The sequence below is a fragment of the Nelumbo nucifera genome, chromosome 3 (assembly GCF_055504915.1).
Source record: "Nelumbo nucifera cultivar China Antique chromosome 3, China Antique-T2T, whole genome shotgun sequence".
NCBI lineage: Eukaryota > Viridiplantae > Streptophyta > Magnoliopsida > Proteales > Nelumbonaceae > Nelumbo > Nelumbo nucifera.
This window is the reverse complement of record NC_142651.1, coordinates 94,984,072-95,007,720: the sequence shown is the minus strand read 5'-3', so window position 1 is coordinate 95,007,720 and position 23,649 is coordinate 94,984,072. Positions and strand designations below refer to the sequence as shown.

Genomic DNA, 23,649 nt, shown 5'->3' with positions numbered 1-23,649 from the left:
ATCAATCAATTTTTAGGTTTCAGTCATTGTTCATCTAATATAAACTTGTGTGATACATAGGATTGTCAATGGACGGGTGCAGATGGACCAAATCAAATCCATTGTCTGGACCATTCTGGACCAGTCCAATTCATTGTCTGGACCATTAAACCGTTCAAATTGGTTTAATATAGATTGGGTCTAACCAAGGTTCAAAGTATCGATACGATATGAGTTTCAGTCATATCGTATCAGTACTTAGAAATGGCCGAAACTTTTTTTTTTTAATTTTTTTTCACATTTTGATTTTTTGGGAAGCTTTTAGCATGCTTTTTATTATTAAAAAAATTGGGGGTCCAAAACACCTAGAAACAAGCGTTTCAGACCGTATCTTTTTCAAAAGATACGATACCATACACCCTGTATCGGACATGTCGTATCGATACTTTGAACCATGGGTCCAACCAAAACCTGGTCTATTGACACCCATATTCTTATCTTATGTCAATGAACAGGGAATTGATTTAATCTAATCCAATCCAACATAAATCCTTCACAGATGGACCAGGTCCAATCCAATAAATACTTTGGACCATTAAATGGAGGTCAAATCAGCCCCCCACAACGTCCCATAGCACATCCCCATCATGTATTGGGAACATCTCCCGATGATAATACCAAAAATGATGATTTCATCATCGGGAGATGTTATCAATACAAGGAAATGTGTTGTAGGACGTTGTGGGGGGCTGATTTAACCTCCATCTAACCCATTCAAATTGATTTTCATTCAGACAGGGTCTAACCCAAACCCAATCCATTGGCACTCAGACTCTTAATAGTAGAAAAAAAAGTTTCTATCAGATGGATACAAGTTGATAAAAATTATAGAATTATTCTTTTAAAAGTTCAATTACGTTGTATTCACTAATATTGTCTACACATTAAATCCAAATCTCAACCAATATCTTTAAAATCTGATTATTTTTCATTGATTCACATTTAACTAATTGCTTTTTTTTGCTGCATGGTGCCGGAGATGAACAATATGTTTTGCCTTCTTTTAATTTAGGGGCTATTTACGAATTCCTGTTTTCAGAAACCAGATAAATCCCCAATGAAAAGGACTAGAATGACAAATTTTACATAAATTGAAGACTAGAATAAGCAAGGTTCTATATGAAGTTGTATGTCTAATTGGTAGGGTGTTTGTGGCCTAGTTATCTGACCTGGTTTAAACAATGTCGAACCTGTCAGTGATTTTGAAGACCCCAATATCCTAAGGCTGTCAAAGGGTCAGGAATACCTAACAAAAACTGAACTGACCTGACCAAATCATTATGTGGTTTTGTCTTAATCAATTATTGGGTTGGAATGCACAAAAGATAAATTTTATAGATTGTATATAAGATAATTGTGGTTAAAAAAAATAAAAAAACTTAAGGCTTTGTCTGGTTCACAGTCGTAATCAAAATTGAAACTAAAATTGGAATCAAAGTCCTTCAGAATTAGAATCAGAATAATCTATTCTCAAATCTGTTTGGTTCAAACAAGAATCATAATAGGAATTGGAATCAATTAGAATGGGATTTCATTCTCAAAGGAGGAGGGAATGCCCATTTCCTCAAATGGGGGAATGCCCATGATTCCCTCAACCAAACAGTTGGAACCGGAAGGACCCAATTCCAAACCCCTGTTCCCACGAACCAAACAGGCCCTTATTTTATCAATACAATCATTTTATCAAGGCTACATTATCAAAAACAATGTTTTAGTTGTACGATTGGGTTTAGTCATACATTATCAAAAATAATCATTTTATTAAGGCTACATTATCAAAAATAATGATTTTATTAAGGCTACGTTATCAATATAATCATAGATAAGTATGGATATCAAGTAGAATTGGGTTTAGTCATAGCAGACCCAACCCAATTTGTCCCGATTAATAAATGGGATGGTTCTGACTCGATGTCTGTCATATGAAATCAATTAATAATTAATTCGAGACATGTACAGGACAGCTCTGTCCTGAACCAGACAGATCTACCATATCCTATTAATTGCAATCAGAACTCAGAAGCAAGGTCCCGAAGGAAACGGCATACCATACAATAACAATATGATGGTTCCCACTTCCCAAGGATGATGAATTGGCCGGAGCCTTCCAACAGCAAGGATTCATTAATGATTATCGTGTTTGTGGACCAGTTGGTTCAGTACCTCTTGACTGAAGGTAGAACCTTTCCAACATTGGCATTGTTGTTTGAAGTTCAGATTGGCGCCCCACAGAATGTACTCCATTGGCGTCCACATACACATTCCCTTGTACTTGTCATGAGGAGATGTTCTCAACACACCGCTGGATGAGCTGTAGGGCGCTTGTGGGGTACCAATGAGAATTCTGATCTTTGAAAGCATTTGGATTGGAATATCTTGCCTGGTTGCCTATGGGCTATGGCCTATCCCCACTCCCCTATAGATAATGTACAAAGTATAGAGATTATGTTCACCGGGTAACTTTACCCAATTCCCCATAAAACATTACCCTTCTTTGTGTTTAGAGCTGCCTGCTTTCTGCAATCACAGTCACAGAACACACTGACCAGAAAGGCAGAAACTACATTCAAATTAGAGTCCACCTCCTGAAGCCTAAAAGAAGGATTGATCCACCCAGCAGCCAGTATCTGCATGAAACACAGCCTCTTTGGCTATTCTGTGAGACACCTGATTGGTTTGTCTAGGAAGAAGATATGCAAAATAGCATCTAACAGATTTCCAAGAGTTGGGTTTTTTATTTTATTTTTTTTTTTTGGTAATCCCTTCAAGGTACTAATAAGTAATAACCACCGTAAAGTCCAACCCCACAATCACTTTTATCTGCTCCCACTGGCCCTGCCAAGTCCAGAGCTACCTGAACTTTTTGAGATGATGCCCCTTCTTGCTGCAACAAAAGACCGAGACTCAAACAAAGAATACCGCCCAGAAGAACCCGAGATACAAGAGATAGAAGTTTGGAACCACTATCAGAACCGGACAGGACTCTTAAAGATTGAATCTCAACCTATAGAACTAGAAACTAGGAAAACTGGAAAATGATTTGTCCTCGAGAGTTACATTTTACCGACACTACTTGGCTCGCAGATTGCACAAAAAGGAGAGAAGGGACTGTAGTCTGTAGAGAGAGGAAAAATAAATAGTCTGAAGTTTTCAACAGTCGTTTGGCCATGAGGTACATTAAGTCTGAACTACTTTACATGTAAGACATACAGCCTTGTAGCGCTAATAAATATTAAAAAAAGAAAACGTTTCATCCAGAAGTTAGAATCCCATGAAATTTTCCAAATGGAAGTGAAGATTATCAGCATGATTCTCCGAATTGTTGTTAGTAGCAGATCCGGACTCAACTCTATGCCTACCAAAAATAAAATAAAGGTAAAGCAGGCAAATCATTAATCAATAAAGACAATAGCCATTCTAAATTTAAATCCTTGTAGCCCAAGTGATCCTGTTTCAGATCAAAAGTAGAACAAATGAACCAATAGCCTTTTATAATAGGTCTACTACACAAGAATTTAGCCAAAGCAGATTTCATTCAAATTTGAGCTCCCACCCATGATCTAAATGAACACCCTATTCCTAGTCAACCTCCCCCGCTTGTTCACTATAACAAATAATAAGTTTTAAAGGAGATTCTTTCCTGCTCTCTTCTCCTGGTTGATATTCCTGAAAATGTTACACAAAAGCATGGTTTACACAAATATTGGATGCAGTAACACCCAGTAACATCTATTGAACATTCAGTTTTCCAAGCCTCAAGTCGAGCAGCAACCAACTCTCTTCAATGCAGAGACATCATCTTTGCCGACGTTTATTCTCTCTCCTTTGCTGGGGATGGTTGTTGCAGCTCCCTCATCACCTGTCTCCACTGCTTTCTTGCTCACAATATGGTAGATCTGGGTCAGGACCTCAGCAAATGCATTGTCCACATTGGTCGCCTCCAAAGCAGAGGTCTCCATGAAGTAGAGCGACTCCCTCTCAGCAAAGGCTTTCCCATCCTCAGTAGAGACAGCCACAAGATGGCGTAGGTCAGACTTGTTTCCGATGAGCATGACAACAATGTTGGGATCAGTGTGGTCCCTCAACTCCCTCAACCACCTCTCAACATTCTCAAAAGTGGAATGTCGGGTGACATCATATACAAGCAATGCACCAACAGCTCCTCGGTAGTAAGCACTGGTAATAGCTCGGTACCTGTGAAAAAGGAATAAATCAGAAAACCCACCATGCATGTATCCTAGTTGCCAAGATGCTTAAAGATTCAATCAGAAAACCCACCAACAGCTCTCAATTCCTTTCTCTTTCCCCCACTAACCAGTCGACCCTCCTCTTGTTTTTTAATGTTTTTATTGTCATTTTAGTTCTTAAAAAAAATCAATTTTTATTATTGTACTGTGAACCACTGCATGGGTTGAACGGTTCAGACTCAGAGGTTCAACCATCCTCACTTACTGATTCAACAGTCTCTGGGAAATATCTGGGCAGATAAAAAATGGAACCAGATAGGTGACTGGTTCCCAGGTTGAACGTTCAACCACCCGGATCAACAACGGTTCTAAAACCATGCCACAAATAAGGCATGGCTTCATGCTCTCAGAACCAAGGTGAAATCGGTATACATAAAAGCAACAGGAACTGAAATGGAAGAATACAATCTAAGTGCCTACCTGCAGACGGGTATAAGAACCAATAAGTTTTTAAGGATTTAATGTGTAACAACTAACATGCCAGGAGTTGGAAGTATCAGTCTGAAGAGTTAATAAGTTGCAACAACTCAATGTTCCATCACAAAGTAAGAAGCAATAGTACAGTGGGGGTGAAAGGATGAAAAGCTTCAACTAGTGTCCTAGATAGTTTCCATGAAATCCTTCCACAGAAAAATGTGAAAGAGATGAAACAAAAGAAGAGAATAATACATGTGATAATAACAATTTTGTATCAATTTCAAAGCAAGTGATTCACCCTGCCCTAGTAAGCATCATCAGAGTAACTAGGATGAAACAGTACATAGTGACATCAGTTGCAATGTTGGAAAACTCTAGCAGTGAAGCGAATACTGCATAACTGGATAGGCTAATGAACTTTAATGCAAACAAGTGCAATAAATAATATATAACTTCATCCTAAATAAGTGAGTGTAAATAAATAATGACAGAACTTAGTACCTAACCAAGTATATCTATCATATATACACTAAGAATTTCAGAATGGCTACCCAAGTAATTGACTATGAATTTACTTTTTTCATGGACACCAAAGCTCAGAGATACAGAACTGGAATGCCACTCTAAATTGTGATTCTCCCATAAAATAGACATGAAGTAGTAGTTGCATCCAACCATAGTTTTCAAGGCTGCCTAGGCAATGAGATTTTTAGAATAAGCAGTAATCTTTAACTAGTAATTACCATAATCCTCATTAAGTACGAACCCCATATCAAAAGATAGAAAAACAACATATTTACGGAAAAACAAATAGGGAAGAAAAGAAAACATACAAATCATAAGGGCTGAGCCCTTGTTTTGGTCCTAGGAAGAAGAAGATGACAATGACGAAGAAAAGTCATATTGATTGTTCTTGTGTGTCAAATAGGATAAAATCTTCAAATCATTTCTAACTTGTTAATTTAGGTTTTAAAGTCATAAAGAATTCAAGACTGTCACTGAATTGTTTGTCAATTGAACCCAAACAAATAAGAAAATAAAATAATAAAAAGAAACTAGTATAAGAATAATAATATTATTACAATAAACCCACAATATGAATAATTTAGTCTAATAATAATATCTATTGTACTATCATCAATAACAGAAAATTTAAATATAAAAATATTATGCAGTGTCTTGCATATGAATATGAAGGCATTTGGGTGAGGCAACCCTTAAAGAGTGCCTTATCGCCTAGATGTCACCTTGACAACTATGCATTCAACAAGTACAAAAAATGATGATATTTCACTCCATCCAAATTTCCTGACACAAGTAACATTGACATGAATTCTCAAGCTTGTAAGCCCAACACTTTATATCTAGCAATTCTCTTCCTTTCTCACCAAGTTTCTCCTTGCTTCCATAACAGACTGCTTAGCCTTATCATCAGTGTGCATAAAAGGTGATCAAATCACTAATATAAAAAAGGACATCAATTTGAACCAAGAGAAAATAACCGCTTTAGTAATGCTTTGAAGCCCAAGAGAAAATCATCCTACCTCAGCTGCACCCTGTCTACATCATAATCTAAACTCTTTTCTTGCCATTTGATTGATGTCCCCTCATTCTCTTAGGTTGTCTTTGGATTGGGATAGAAAGTGAAAGAAGCACCAGAAGAAAGACAAGCCCTCTGCTTTTCCACTTAGCCCTTCCTATCTGAACATACCCTTAGTTCACCACCTTTTAACCAAGAGCATTCCCACAATGAGGTTGATTCCATTTTCAACAAACAATATAAAAGCCAGTGTTCCAGGGACATGGAGATAGGAATCAGAATCCACCACATGTCAAGAAGTCTGACGCAGCAAAGACAAAGAAACAAGGACTTATGTCCAACAGACATTTCATCCACTTTGGAGAATCCATGAAACACAGCTAAAAGTTGAATCATCCCAAAATAGCCAAAAAAATCATTCTTTATTTACGTTTCATCAAAATAATTCAGGAATTGGCTGTTGTCAATTCCTAGAATGCCCCCCCCCCCCTTTCTAGAAGCTAATTTCTAACGTTTCCCAAACCAACCTTCTGTTTTCCTTCTATTTTGCTGACATAATGCATGGACCTCTAATGAGAGAAGAAACATAACCCAACCAGGAGCAGTTTCACTGTTTTTAGGTTGAGAAAGCAGTGAAATGAAATTACTCTGAGACCCAGTTTCTTTTCTTTTTCTTTTTTTTAATTAATAACTTTCAATTTTATTAATTATATAAACATAGTATGTACATGTACATACAAAAAGCCTTTTTGAGAGTAGTTTCCACTACCTCTCCCCTTCCTTTTCATTTACAATTGTACCCAAAACATATGATCCCTCCCCACCTCTTGCTTTTGCTAGCTTATCTGCCATACTGTTAGAATCCCTTTGTACCAATCTGATTTTCACTTCCTACATCTCAAGTCTACTACCTGAATTTTTTTATCTCATTTGTAGGACCATAATGCTGCTTCTCTGCTCTGCAACCATCCTGTAACAATCTTGAATCACCTTCTACAATCAATTTCTTTATGTTCATATTCCTTGCCATTATCGTCCCTTCCTTTACAGCCATAATATCAGCCATTAGCAAGTCTCCTGCCCCAATTGGTCATGTAAACAAGAAATAACATGTCCTTTTTCATTTCTGAATACACTTCCCTCTTAGACAGCCCCAGATTCCTCATACTACCATGAAGCCTTTTTTTTTCTGGTGGCATCCATTCTCTATAAGCTGTAGTCTTTTTCAATGATGTCCCCCATGCTTCCTTCCAATTTCTAATAATATCATCTATTGAATAAGATGAAAAGCTATCCAGAGAGACTTTACCCAGTAAGTGGCCCTAGTAGTTATACATTCAGTAATTGCCTCCTTACTTCTCTCCTTCCCTGTAAAGACTCTAGCACTCCTTTCTTCCCAGTTTCTCAAATATGGCAACCAGTTTCTTGGGAAATGCCCCCAATGAAAAATGGTAGTGTTGGCGAGAACCTGCTAATAGACCATAAACCCATAACCCAAACCTGTAATGGAACCATTCTCCATCTCAAAAATGACAAATGATAATTGCATTGATAGTGTACTAAAAGGAGGTAAGAGCTTCCCTCAAAGCTATACGAAAAGGTATACTTTTCACATATTCATATGCACATTGTAAAAACAAAAGGAAATTTCTTTCATATTTCAAAATATGGATCAAAGATTATCTGCATCCATTGATCCCTAAAATGCTTGAAGGTAAATCCTCAAAACTTCTTTAGAACACAAGCCCATTGGCTGATTAGTCTCTCAGCTTTAGCATTAATACTGTCTTTGGATTAAGACAAACAAAATCTGGTTCAAGCAATAGTTTTTTGAATGTCGTAATGTAGTAATGTATAAAAAGTTTTATAAATAGCCCCTATATGGTAACTCTACAACACAGATCCCCCCTTCTCTCCTATCAAAACTAAGTAACAAACTTAAACAAAAAGTGCCTCCCAAGAGAAATAAATCAGGTGGTGCACGATCCTCAACTCCTTCACAACAAACCATGAATAAATTGTAGCCATTTTTCTTCTAATTACCACCTCAATTTCAACTCCCCTGGTACCAAAAAATTCTACTGTTCTGTTCGTTACACACTGTCCAACATAGGAACAATTCTCCAAACTAGCCTTCCCTTTCTATTTAGCCTTTCAATGTGTCACCCACCCCTCAATGACTTCTTGTAGTGTTTTAGGAAAACACCACTTGGTGTTGAGTTTCTACAGAAAATAATCTACCCTCATGCATATTTTGGCAGAAATTACAGTTATATGTTTTGAGGATCCTTTCCTTTTCTGACAGTTGGTCTCTTTTAAGACATTTACCAAAGTAATAACAGCTGACTAGAATACTTTGGCAGAAAATACAGTTATATGATTTGAGGATCCATTCCTTTTCTGACAGTTGGTCTCTTTTTAGGCATTTACCAAATTAAACACTCTATCTAATCCAACTACTAATAACAGCTGACTAGAACAACTAGACATCCAAGTTATGGATTTGAATTTGATATTTTGGTTGCCATCATGACCTCTTCAATTCCGTCAAAGAGTCAGTGGTGACAAATACATCACATCAAGCAACCATAAGAATGTGAATAACTTAATGAAATATAACTTCTTTATGAAGAATTATGATAGATCCCAAGCAGGTAGCCCACCTTCAGATTACCAGGCTCACAACTGTTCAAGAAGCCCAGGCCCGCACAAGTCGTGAAGCCCATGCCTCCAGAAGTGGACAATGCGAAACCTTACAACCCTCCCCTGCATTTTGTTTACAACCGCAGGCCACGTCAGGACCCCCCACATGCATAGCTTGCGGTGATGATGAGTTGATAAGTAAGAAAGCCTATATAAAGCCTATGGGCAGTACAGAATAGACAGAAAATCATAACTTGTTTCTTCTTGCTCTTTCTTTTCTCTCCCTTCTCTTTGAAGTCTGTTTCTTTTCTGGAGGAAGGAGCTTCCTCGAAGAAGCTCTATTGATCGAGAGTCCAATTGGTACCAGAGCCCCTGATCCACCATGCCCACCACTCGCAACCAATCACAAGAAGAAAGAATCAATCAGATGGAAGGTGAACTGAGAGGTATCAAGGACGCCCTGTCTACTGTGGTGTCCCAGCTCGAACGGATGTCATCCCAACCTAACAAGGAGGTGGACTAGGAGGGATCGAGCAAAGGCGCCCTTCAACCGAATGGCACCTTCAACCTTCGCAACCCCAAACTGGTGTTTCCCACGTACTCAAGTGACAATCCTTCCCCCTAGATTTACAACACAGAGCGATACTTCGATTTTCACGAGATTCTGGCCAGCCAGAGAGTACAAATTGACTCCATCCATTTAGATGGAGAAGCTAGTCTCTAGTACCAATGTTATCGCCATTCACACCCACAACTATCCTGGCTAGATTTTGTCGAGGCCCTGCAAATACGATTTGGCCCTTCCAACTTTAAAAATTTTGACGAAGCTTTATCTAGGGTGAAACAGACTAGCTCCGTTCAGGAATATCAAGTTGAGTTCGAACAGCTAGCCATGAGAGTGCATGGATGGCTGGAACATGCTCTCACCGGCAGTTTTATTGGTGGCTTAAGGGAAGACATTAGACTGGAAGTGAAAGCCCTGCAACCCCCTACTGTTTTAGCCGCTGTGAACCTAGCCTGATTGCATGCAAACAAGTTGAACCGGCTTAGGAGAAACCCATAGCCAGGAATTCTTGGACCGGCTCCCAAGCCCTCGACACCCAAAACTGAATTAACACCGATTCAACCAAACACCTCATCGATCCCCACTGTGAGAAAACTCACATGGGCTGAGATGCAAGCCCGACGGGAAAAAGGATTGTGCTATAACTGCAAGGAGAAATTTTCTTCGGGCCATAAGTACAAGGCCAAGCAGATCTTCCTCCTTCAAATTGTTGACAACCCATATGAGAGTGAAGATGTGGATACCAAGCCCATGGTCTTCGATCAAGCAAAGGACTCCGTTGAGGAAAACCCAGAGATTTCACTACATGCCTTAACCAGGCTCCACTCCACTCAAACCATTAGAGTGTATGGTGTACTTAAGGACAGAAAGGTGTCCATCTTAATTGACAATGGCAATTCCCTCAACTTCATCACTTTGGACTTAGCTCGGCAAATGGGCCTGGAGGTTCAGGCTGTTACTCCTTTTGCTGCGAAGGCAGCTAATGGACAGCAAATTCCATGTGATGGGCTATGCAGGGCCGTGGAGGCCATGTGTTCAATGTAGACTTGTATCCCTTGGACTTTAGTGACGCTGACCTAGTTCTGAGAATCCAATGGCTTAAGCTCCTTGGGCCAACAGTATGTGACTGGACCCTCTTGACTATGGGTTCTGGATGAATGGGAAGCAATGCCATTTAAAAGGAATCGGGACAACCAAACCAGCAGCTGATTCAACCCAACATATTCTCAAATACAGCCTTCACTCAAGTGCCGCGACTTTGGTTTATTTGGGTTTGTTAGAAGTAGGGTCCACTATCTCTTGTGGAAACGGAACCCATGCTGTTACGAATGAGGACACCACCTCACAGCAGCTCTTAGCAGCATACCAAGATGTTTTTGGAGAACCAAACAACCTGCCTCCTATGCGTACTCATGATCACTGCATCCCTATTCAGTCGGGGGCCTAACCCACAAATGTCAAACCTTACAGATATACCTAAGATGAATTATTTGATGAATTGAAACATGCAGCTTACTTTTCCAAATTGGACCTAAGATCCAGCTACCACCAGATCCGGATCCACCCAGAGGACATCCACAAAATGGCCTTTCGGACCCATGACAGCCACTATGAATTTGTGGTCATGCCTTTTGGGGTGACTAATGCACCCTCCACTTTTCAAAGCCTCATGAATGACATTTTCCAGCCTCACCTCAAGAGCTTTATCTTGGTGTTCTTTGATGACATCTCGGTTTATAGCAGTGATTGGGCCTCTCATTTAGAACATTTGGAGGTAACCCTTGGTATTCTCTGGCTACATCAGTTATTCGCAAAGCCTTCCAAGTGCATATTCGGCCAAACACAGATTTAGCATTTGGGCCACATGATCTCATAGGGCACTGTAATGACCGATCCTAAGAAAATTGTGGCAATGACTCAATGGACTCGGGCTAAGACCGTTAAGAGTTTGTGAGGTTTTCCAGGCCTCACTGGCTATTACAGAAGGTTCATCAAGGGCTATGCATCCCTAACCGCCCCTCTTACAACTCTGTTGAAGAAAGATGCCTTCACTTGGTCGGAACAAGCAGAAGTGGCATTTGAATCCCTCAAAAAAGTTGTTACTTTACCACCTACCTTGGCATTACCCAACTTTACCAAGCCATTTGTGGTGGAGTGTGATGCGTCGAGCAGAGGAATAGGTGCAGTTCTGATGCAAGAGGGACATCCTATTGCTTATTTTAGTAAGTTCCTGTCAGCCCAGGCCCCATTAAAGTCTACTTGCAACAAGGAGCTGATGGCCTTGGTACTCTCTGTGCACAAAAGGAGAGCTTATTTATTAGGGTGCAAATTCACAGTGAGAACTGATCAGAGGAGTCTCAAACATTTAATGGAACAAAGAATTCTCAATCTGGAACAACAGAAGTGGGCCAGCAAGCTAATGGGCTTTGACTTCACCATTGAGTACAAACCCGGCCCATCCAATACAGTTGCTGACGCTTTATCCAGAAGAGAAGAAATGAACTCTTTGACAGCTTACAAACCTCTCCACCCCTTGCTTGATCACATCAAGGACGAAACTCAACAAGATGGTGAATTGAAACTGATTCGTGAGCAGTTGGGATTAGGAGCAAACCAAGTAATGGGGTACCTAGTGGGTTCAGACTTATTCTAAAAGGGCCGACTAGTGATAGCGCCTAAATCCGTTTATCACACTAAACTTAAGTTTTTTTTTTGATAAATGAGAGTAGTTTTATTAATTCAAAAAATAGCAGTACATTCAGCCTAGGAAGAGGCACGAGGTGTTACCTCCCCCTAGGACTGAGTCATAAACACTAACAAACACAAGCCTGAAACACAGTTACAAAGTGGCCCAAAACAGATCTCCCCTTGACACCCCTTGCTTGGCCAAAGAATCAGCCATTGCATTTGCTGATCTGCTGACCCACTGAAACCTGACTGACATATTCCTTGTTAGCCATTTAACTTTCTTTAACAGATCTCTATAGCCCCAACAAGCTGTCTCTGGACTTGTCAACCAGCCCACTACTACCTTGGAATCCCCTTCTACTATCAAATTATTCACTCCAAGTTGACTGGCCATATATATACCTTGTACCGCTGCTAGTATCTCTGCCCTTACAGAATCACCAACACCCACTGGTCCTGAAATAAAGACAACCTGTTGCTATCTTTGTCTCTCAGAATCACTCCTATTCCAGATGGCCCTGGGTTACCTTGGCAGCTACCATCAAAATGCAGTTTTACCACTCCATCTGGTGGGGATTCCCATTCAGCTTGTGATTTGTTCTTTGTGGAGACTGTAGAAGCCACTGCTGCCCAGTTTCTCCTTAAGTCATCAAAGGAGTAATCTGCCAACAAGTGTGAAGATTTTAGCCACGAGACTGTCCTTGTCATTATGCATTCCTTAATTTCAGCAAGACTTAAGTTGTTTCATTAATCAGTTGAGGGAGGTCATTCCAAAATGATTAGAACTTACGAGCACATGGCAGCCCACTTCTACTAGTGGGGAACGAAGAAGGCGGTGCAGGATTTTGTTGTAGGTTGTTCTGTATGCCAAATTCAGAAGTATTAGGCCCAAACTCTAGCAAGGTTGCTACAGCCCCTACCCAAGTCAAGTGGGAAGTCTGTCATACTGGTTGTTGTGGATAGATTGAGCAAGTACGCGCACTTCGTTGCGCTTTCCCACCCCTACACAGCATCTCAAGTAGCTCAGGCTTATATTCGTGAAGTAGCTAACCTCCACGGTACACCAACAGCCATCATCACAAACCAGGCCCCACTTTTGTAAGCCAATTCTGGGAAGAATACTTTCGGGCACAGGGTACTCAAACTTATCATTCCACCAGCTACCACCCGCAGACTGACGGGCAACCGGAAGTGGTTAACCATTGTTTAGAGACCTACCTCAGATGTTTTGCAAGAAAGAAGCCTATTCAATGGCTGAAATGGCTCCCATGGGCCGAATTTTGGTATAATACCACTTATCATGTCAGGGACCACCCCTTCAAGGTCTTGTATGGAAGAGACCCACCCTCAATGTTACCCTACGAGAAGGGCACTTCAGCAGTTGCAGAGGTTGAACAGCAGCTTGAAGCCAGAGATGAAACACTAAGATCACTCAAGGCCACTTACTCAAGGCCCAGAATTACATGAAGATGCAGTATGATAAGAAACATCGCGAGGTGGAATACCAAGTAGGGGACTTAGTCTACTTGAAACTGCAACTTTACAGACAGTCGTCACTGGCAAAAAGAGCTTGGCAGAAGTTCTCACCCCGCTTCTTTGGTCTCTTTCGCATTTTAAGTAGAATGGGAGCAGTGGCTTACAAATTGAACCTGCCGAATACCGCCCAACTCCACCCAGTATTTCATGTCTCGCTCCTCAAACCATGTTGGACAGATGCAGCTTTGGTGAAGCCACTCTTGCCTGAGTTTACTAGTGAAGGACAGAAGATTGTTGAGCCCAATGTCATCACAGGTATCCACTGGATAAAAAGGGGTCGCAAAGTGGTGAAACGGGCCCTTGTTCAGTGGACAACCCTACCCCCAGAAGATGCCACTTGGGAAGATCTCAGTCGGTTCCAAGAACAGTTTCCCCATCTTGACCTTGAGGCCAAGGTCATTCTTAAGGGTGGGGGAGATGATAGATCCCAGGCGGGTAGCCCACCTTCAGATTACCAGGCTCACACTGTTTAGGAAGCCCAGGCCCGCACAGGTCATAAAGCCATGCAGCACCAGAAGTGGTCCATGCGAAACCTTACAACCCTCCCGTGTTTTTACAACCACAAGCCACGTCAGGACCCCCCATATGCATAGCTCGTGGTGATGATGAGCTGATAAATAAGAAAGCCTATATAAGGCCTATGGGCAGTACAGAACAAACAGAAAATCATAACTAACTTGTTTCTTCTCCCTCTCTCTTCTTCCTCTCTTTTCTCTCTCCCTTCTCTCTAAAGCCTATTTCTTTTCTGGAGGAAGGAGCTACCTCAAAGAAGCTCTGTTGATCAAGAGTCCATCAAATTACAACTAGTTCAGAACTCTGAAAAACTACAATTGGATTTGTTACACTACTTGTCAAGGTTGAAGCAGCAAAATCACCAACCTGATCAACTGCACATCAAATCAATTTTGGTTGCCAGTTTGCCACCATATGCCATCTGCATGATCACCAGGCACAAGTGACCCCCCCCCCCCCCAACAAAAAGAACTATGCAACCAAGGGCAAGGATTTCCCAAGCAACAAAACATTGTTGATGTGGTTTTTGTCACCATCACCAGAAAGGAAGAAAGTACAATCCAAGAGGAGGAGAACAAAAATTATGAAAAAGAGATGGTAAACAAATAATGTACTACTATTGATAAAAAAACAAATAATGTACTAGTTTCACTCATCTTTCTTCGTGTAACAAAACAAAAGCCAAACTATGAGCACACCAAGGTACAACACAATTACCTTTTGAAAAGCAAAAGAAAAAAGTTTATTCAAACATCTAATTTCAACATGACACCACCAAATGGTAAACAAATAATGTACTACTATTGATAAAAAAAACAAATAATGTACTACTTTCACTCATCTTTCTTCGTGTAACAAAACAAAAGCCAAACAATGAGCACACCAAGGTACAACACAATTACCTTTTGAAAAGCAAAAGAAAAAAGTTTATTCAAACATCTAATTTCAACATGACACCACCAAATGGTAAACAAATAATGTACTACTATTGATAAAAAAAACAAATAATGTACTACTTTCACTCATCTTTCTTCGTGTAACAAAACAAAAGCCAAACTATGAGCACACCAAGGTACAACACAATTACCTTTTGAAAAGCAAAAGAAAAAAGTTTATTCAAACATCTAATTTCAACATGACACCACCAAAATGCTTCCTAACAAAACCTCTCAAGACTACTATGTTGAACACCACTACTCACAACACATCAACTAATTTAAGTAATAAGATGCTACCCCCTTTATATAAAGAAAAGTGTTCATTTTTAATAAAAAAGAAACTAGCCTAGTTTAGCACACCCTAGGACCAAAGTTACAAAATCAAACAGGACCAGGCACTTGAACTGGTGACCCAGTAACCTCTCCAGGATTCAGTTAAATGACAGTTTTCACAGTTTGAATGGGCTAACTGCCCAATTAACCAGTAAAACCATGACCCAATGAGCATTCTTGTTTTATGTCCAGTCTGAGTCCCAAAGGACCCAAACTAAGTACAACTCGAAAAAGATAAGCTTAACTTAATTAGATTTTGATTATCTTAGTCCAATACCACCACCAGCCCTACCCCTCCAGTTCATGTGATAAAGTTTCCAATGACTTTAACACTCCTCAATTTTGACACTCTGTTCATAATGTTGAGTTACCATCAGAATTTAGAAAAATAAAAAGTGATCCATTCCTTTGCTCCACACAAATAAAAAATAAATGATGACAACCTTTTATACATTTTTTGGTACGAGATCATGATGCATGTCAACTTACTTCATACAAGTGTGAAAAACTGAATTCTTTGTCAGTTAACCACAATCATATCATTATTGCAGTATACCCCAATAATATAATCTCCTTGCTGTATGATGCTCATCATCAACTGAACAAGTCACTATCACTCCTGCAGCACTACTAGTCTACTACTAAAGGTGCTTCTTTGCACTTTGGCTCAGTCATCGAAAATAATATTATTAATTGTACCTTGATGAATCAAGAGACTGCTCCCATACAGGATTTCTATAGTGCACTTACAGAAGTGGCAACATAAAAGATAATATAGTAGATCAGGTAGCCATCAACTAGTCATAAGGAATAACAAAGTTTAGTCATAGAAAGGGTTCAGACCTATGAATTGAAGAAGTTTGTATGAATCAAAAAAAAATTGAACAAGTTGTTAGGAAAAGGCCCAATCAGGGGGTGTTCTGTACACGGGCACCAGTACATGTAAAAGAGTTATGAGTTAATAGGAATGAAACTTCCCCCCAACAAACACCCCACGTGCCGGTCTACCCAAAGCTCAATAATTGTTCATTTTGACAAATGAATGGTAGCAGTTCATTTTTCAGTAGCAGCATGGTTCTCCTTCAAACTAGGCTATATGCTTATAAGAGATAATAATGATGCTCAGAACAATAAATATTACTCCTTTTTTTTATCAATAACAATAAATATTACTCTTGGCCTATAAAAGTAATTTGCATAGCCCAACCTCAGGTCATAATTTTGCTTGTTGGCTCTCACAAGATGCCAGTTACAAGGATGCCTATCTCAGTAACCAAAACGAAGAAAATTAAAACACACAACTGAGACAAAAAAAAGGCTGCAGCAAACAGTGATTACAGAAAACAAACATAAAGAAGAATGCCACTTCAGTGCAGAAGAATAGAAATTAAAGCATAAACCTATGCATCATGATGCAGAATGCAACTTACGAGATACCCCATTCTGGGTTCGATCCCCAGTGAAGTCACCAATATGTTGGGGTCAGATCCTGATGTTGGCTATGTGGCAAGATCTAAGAAGCTGGTTGGGACCAAAACTTGGGAGAGGGTGGTCTCGCCTGGTCCGCCTACAGCAAAGAACTCGCTCCTATCAACCCTGTCTGCATAACCATGTTTTGGTTTGGCCTTCACCCCGGGAGAGACCTGATTCCCTTTAGGACGAGATTTCCTTCCTTACCAACCTCCTTTTCTGCTCTTAATTTCCTTCTCAACTACCAACTCCTTGTTGCTTTTAATGACTCCCTCAAGAGGTATTTATAGCTGCCCCAACCTTCTCTCTCTTTAGTCTTTTCGCACACGATGGAAGAGGAGGGTCAATCTAATGTTCTCATTACACCTACCCCTCTCCTAGGGCCTCTTTGCATACCGAGTTTTACCCAAATCATCCCCTTTAATCTCACACGACACCTTGGTTTAGCCATTAATGGGTCTCATCCTAGTGTGGTCATGTTACGTTAATTTCAGGCCATAAATGCACGCCACCAACTCCACGTCAGTCATTAAATGTGACCTAACGGGCGAGGTTAGCCCTTCACCATTAATGCATTGTCAGTAAACTACTACGAGCCATGCTTGTCGTCTTGTCACCTACCACATGCCCCTTTTACAACCCTTGGATGGCCAATCGCGAGCCAGTCCTAACAGCTAGGCCGCCTCGAGGAGCCAAGGGTGGTGTAGCTGTCACCTCACCTTTCACTCATTAGGCCTTTCTAGAAGCCATTCTTTTGGAACTATCTTTCGTGTGCTACTTTGATAGGATTTTGTCTTCGCCTCCTTGAGTGGCCTGGATCTGAGGCTTCGCACGGGCTCTCATTAAAGCCCACCTCTTCAAACGACAAGCCTACAACTGCAATGACCTTGTGGAAGTCATTAACCCACGCCTACATTTGGTTGTTTGGGGAGGTTAGCCTATGCCAAAATTGACTATCTAAGGGTGGTTAGCCCGTGCCAGAATTAACCATCTATGAGTGGTTAGCCCGTGCCAGAATTGACCATCTATGGGTGGTTAGCCCATGCCAAAATTAACCATCTATGGGTGGTTAGCCCGTGCCAGAATTGACCATCTATGGGTGGTTAGCCCGTACTGCATCTACTACATCTCATCCATGTTTGTTGAAGGAACCTCCTCCTCATCTAAGAAATCTCCAGCATGGTGGACAACAGGGTGAATTTGTCAGGTTGGGATGGGTTGGTTGATTGGGAATGCGTGCAAGGGCTCCTGGCCGGAGGGGCCTCAGAATCAAAGTCCCCGTAACTTTGAGGACAAGTGCAGGAAGTCAACTATAAGGCCTCAACGGCTTTAGCATCAGGGACAGTGGGAGATGACCATGTTTTGCCAAGGTCAACAATGGCCTGAAGAACTGGAAGCCACAAAGAAAAACACTAGTAAGATGAAGCTCAACATCTTCAGAGGCAGTAGAGCAAGGACACTTGGTTGCTAACCAGTGCTTTAAAAGGCGTACCTAGGGGGATTTTAGGGTATGCACCTCACCTAGGTCCTAGGCGCAGCCCTTTCAAAAGGCGCACGCCTGGTGTGCCTAGGCATGCGCTTTGCGCCACATCCTAGGTGTGCACCTTTTGAAAATTTCACGCCTTTTTTGCCTTCTCTGAACCTATCAAAGCTCCAAGAACCCCCTATTTGCCAATGTTGTTCATTCATTCATCCTAATAAAATATCTCCTTAAAAAGCAATTAAAATTATAAAATCATTATTTTGTGTTAGAACTAAGAATTTAAGACCCTAACATGGACTTGTTTGGGTTTGCCTCGAGGGGCATGGCATAATGGCGGCTCATAGAATCAAGGATGTAATATGTTTTACATAACATTAGCTACTTGAAGTAATGCAATTGAGGAAAAAAGAAAGAGATTGTGGGTTTTACATGCTTGGCAATGTTTTATATGTTTGATTTTATTTTTGAATTTTCATTTCAATATGCTTTACATGATATGTTTAGGTATTTTAATTTTAGATAATAGGTTTTTTAAAACATTTATTTTAAAATTTAAGTTTATATTTTTTATTAATCTTATGGTTTTTTTATTTTTTGGCATTTTTGAATTTTTTGACTTTTTTACTTTTTAGCAACTTTTTTGTATTTTTGTGCCTTGCTTCAAAAAGGTGCACACCTAGCGCCTCAGGCACAAATTGGCCCCTACGCCTTTTTTGCACCTTGCATTTTTAAAACATTATTTCTAACACACTTGCAAAACTACCAAGCAAGCACATGGGAACCCTCATCCACCTTGGGTCCCATATTTATAACCAGCTAAACGTTGAGAAGCACAGTAAGGCATTAATGCAACCGGCACCTATGAAGGACGCCTCAACAAGACACAACCGCTCACCTAACTTAGGCTTGAGCTAACCACCAATAGATGGTCAATTTGGGCGTGGGCTAACCACCCATAGATGGCCAATTCAAGCATGAACTAAACACTCATAGATGGTCAATTCTGGCACAGGCTAACCACCCATAGATGGTCAATTCTGGCATGGGCTTAACCACCCCAAACAGCCAAATGTAGGCATGGGTTAACCACTTCCAGAAGGTCATTGTGATTGTAAGCTTGTCATTTGAAGAGGTGGGCTTTAATGAGAGCCCGCACGAAGTCTCGGATCCAGGCCACCCGAGGACAAAATCCTATCAAAGTAGCACGCAAAAGACAATTACAAAAGAATGACTTCTAGAAAGACCTAATGAGTGAAAGGTGAGGTGACAGCTACGCTACCCTCGGCCGCTCGAGGTGGCCTAGCTGTCAGGGGACTAATGTTGTGACTGGCTCATGATCAACCATCCAAGGGCTATAAAGGGGGCACGTGGCAGGTGACAAGACGACAAGCAAGGCTCGAATCAGCTTACTAACAGTGCATTAATGGTGAAGGGCCAACCTTGCCCGACACGCAAATTAGGTGACAAGACTGAAAGGCAGACCGTCGTCCCCTCGCAAAGGTTTGGCAAGTTAGGTAGACCTCTAGTCACACTATGTCAGGCCACATTTAATGACTAACGCAGAGTTGGTGGTTTGGCATTTATGGCCCAAAATTAACGTAGCGTGACCGCACTAGGACAAGACCCATTAATGGCTAAACCAAGGTAGCATGTGTGAGATTAAAGGAGATGATTTGGGTAAAAACTAGGTATGCGAAGAGGCCCTAGGAGAGGGGTAGGTGTAATAAGAACACTAGATCAACCCTCCCCCTCCACCGTGTGCAAAAAGACAAAATGGAGGGAACGTTGGGACAGCTATAAATACCTTTCAAGGGAGTCATTAAAGGCAACAAGGAGGTGGTAGTTGAGAAGGAAATTAAGAGCAAAAAAGAAGGCTGGTATTCGGTAAGGAAGAAATCTCATCCTAAAGGGAATCAGGTCTCTCCCGGGGTGAAGGCCAAACCAAAACCTGGTTTTGCGGACAGGGTTGACAGCAGCGAGTTCTCTGTTGTAGACGGGCCAGGCCAGACCACCCTCTCCCAAGTTCTGGTTCCAAGTCTCAACCGGCCTCTTAGATCCTGCCACGTAGCCAACATCAAGATCCGACCCCAACAATAGGAAAGTACGCATAGTCATCCAGCAATCTATAGTTTCTATATCACCTTCCTAACAATCAGTTCCAGAGCTCCATGAAGCAATATGACCATGGAAAGAAGCTAACATAAAACAGCCAAAACTGTTTACAACCTAGACAGTAAACCAATATGAAAATCTGTGCCAAATGCTTGGCACCAGAAAAAAATTTATACTTCAAAACACATATACCATTAGTCTATCACTTTGGTACATGAAACCCAGATTCTTCAGATCTGGATCTTCATCATGCACCAGATGAATAAATTCCACACAAAATGCCACAGAAAAGTCTTTACGAAGCAACTCTCACCCAAAACAGAGTAAGCCATCATAAGCAGCTATCTTTGATCAAGATCTACTGCTAGACAAGATAAATCAAATCGTAATCGACCTAATCCTAAAGAGGAGCCAATCACGAGAACAAATAAAATAATTAATAGAGCCTAATAGTGGAAAACGATACGCCACCCCGGATTTGCATTCAGATACAGATCAAAATGACAAGTGAGAATACCACTCGGAACCAATATAGTAAAAAGCACTCCACTTGAATACCTTCAGATCTCTAACAATTAAACTGATTTCTGAAACCTACTTAAACCTCCTACTTTACTAAACCCAATAAGCAGCGCAAAAGAAAACAGACACTCCATGACGGGAAGAATCAAGGCAAAATGCGTGAAGCATACCAATCAAAGAAAATGTGTGAAGCTCACGAATACACACACTCTCCAAAAAGAAAATATGAACAACCCAGATCACAAAAAACAGAGTTCCTGATAAAAAAAGCATCACCTTTCTTGTCCCGCCGTGTCCCAAATCTGAGCTTTGATGATTTTCCCATCGACGTTCAAGCTCCTAGTAGCAAACTCTACCCCGATCGTAGACTTGGATTCAAGACTGAACTCATTTCTCGTGAACCTCGAAAGCAAATTCGACTTCCCAACACCCGAATCTCCAATCAGAACCACCTTGAACAAGTAATCATAGTCGTCCTCAGCTCTATAAGCAGCCATCACTGTTTCTCTGCAAATCTTACACAACCTTGCAGAGAAGGAAAAAGGAGAAAAATAAAACCTTCTCCCTGACTTTTGTTTCCCAGAAAACAGAAAAACAGTGTGAGATTTCTGAGAGAAGAGATTTGGGTTTGCAGTTTCCTTTTCTCTTTTCTTTCCGAGAGGGGGAAAGCGTGGGAGATTGCTGGTGTGGGCTTGGCTGGATTCCAGAGCAAAACGAAAGCAAAAGCGATGTGCTTTTGAAGCCAACAACGAAAATGTTGTTGTTGTTCGAGTGAGTGGGAAAAGGAAAAACACAAAATGACTGTAGTATCCTTGAAGGGTTGATCTCATTCTCACGGGTGGAAACCAGTCATCCTGTGGGGTATTTTGGTCATTTTGAGCATTGATGGTTGGAATCGGGAAAGTAACTCTCACCGTCTGGCGAGACACGACATGAATCTCGAGATTTGGAGATTTCGGTGATAAGCTGTCATAAATGATAAATGTTGTTCAAATTCAACTATTCAAGAATGAAAGAAGTAACGTTGGTCCACGGCAGTCGGCAATTGGCTTTTCACAATCCCCGTCATCCGAAAGAAATTCTCTTTCCTTCATTTATTAATCATTTTCGTTCTACCTACGGTACGGTCGGAGATGTTTTCAAACCCGATCCGGTTGTAACTGGATTATATTGACCCGATCCAAGTGCCCAAACTCCAAAATCAGAACCAAACCACAAATCACATCACTTTTAAGTGCAGACCGAACCAACATCCCTATATGTGCTAAGTATCAATTAGGGATGTGAGGATGTCAACGGGACATGCTCGGTTTGGGTTTGCCTCAATTCCTCCAACATTCCAACCCGATTTAATGATATGTAATTTCTGAACCCAATCCGAGCATATAGGGTTCAATCTAATGCCAACCCACCCCCGACCAACATCCTTTTAATTGTATTTTGTATAACACATTTTGAAAACTTAAAACCATTAATTTAAGTTGGAAATTGATTTATGGGTCCTAACAAGGTTTTTAAAAATCGAATCAGACAATAAATCGGTCAGAGGTCTGGTTCTTGGGTCAAATGGTTCGATCGTTTGAACCGAATGAATAGACGGCCCATTCTGGCAAAAAATTAATAAAAAAATAAAAATTGGCCAAACCATTGAATGGTTCGACCACTTGGGTTAGCATTTTACTAACCAAATCAACGGTTTTAGGGAAAATAATGATTCTGGGGTAAAACATATCAGTTCCTGGTTTTTTCGGTCCAACTGTCTGGTCCAGTCCGGTTTTAAAAACCATGGGTTCTAAAATGTCATTTTATACATTATTAAAACCTTTTATAACACATTTTCAAAACTTAAAACCATTAATTTAAGTTGGAAATTGCATTGTAGGTTCTAAGATGTCAACTTCTCCATCATTGAAAGAAGAAAAACCAAAATAGGCATGAAAAAAATCCTAAACTTTTAAGGTTATGAAGTTAGAAACCAACAAATCACAAAATACCTAGGGTATAGGGTATGAAGACTTGATGGGGTGGATCAGTCAAAACCCGAACCAGAATCAAAGCCCCAACCTGATCCTATACCTAAATAGACCTAACCCTAATAGGATCGCATCAAGCCGGATTTACTGTTCAACCCGACCCATTGACATAGTCTCAACTGTTATGGGTTGTCGACCGTTATGAATTGGTATGTAGATGGTCTTTTTAGTTTTTACAATACAATATATGGATCCAATCTGGTGGCCTGCAACCTCATAGGATCCGATTGGATTACCATCTAACATTTAGTGAAGATGGAGCCTATTTGAGTTGGCATCTGACTTGGCATGTGCAAGGATTACATCATTTTTGTCAGATGGGTGGTGATTTGTTTAAGCCTAGCTATCACGGGCAAGGTTCAAAGTATCGGCGGATATGTATCATACCGGGAGCTTTCCGATATGCCCCTATAGAGGGTGTATTGGGGTTTTGATCGATTCAGGGGTGGATGGGACCTTAAACCAGACCCTCTAATCGGATTTGAAAAAAAAAAACTATTGATACTGCTTGATCCGGTTCAAGGGTGGACGAACCTTAACCCAGACCCTTTGAACCAGATTTGAAAAAAA

General features: G+C 40.6%; 1 protein-coding gene across 1 annotated transcript; it reads right to left on the bottom strand.

Moving 5' to 3' along the window:
* Positions 1 to 3,431: 3,431 nt before the first annotated feature.
* RABA1D (RAB GTPase homolog A1D) lies at positions 3,432 to 21,804 on the bottom strand. Its single transcript, XM_010243810.2, has 2 exons — positions 21,323 to 21,804; positions 3,432 to 4,233 (listed from the first exon to the last, which is right to left on the bottom strand). Exons 1-2 carry the CDS (start codon positions 21,541 to 21,543, stop codon positions 3,795 to 3,797), a joined length of 660 nt encoding a protein of 219 aa, XP_010242112.1. The 5' UTR covers positions 21,544 to 21,804; the 3' UTR covers positions 3,432 to 3,794.
* Between the last annotated feature and the right edge of the window lie 1,845 nt (positions 21,805 to 23,649).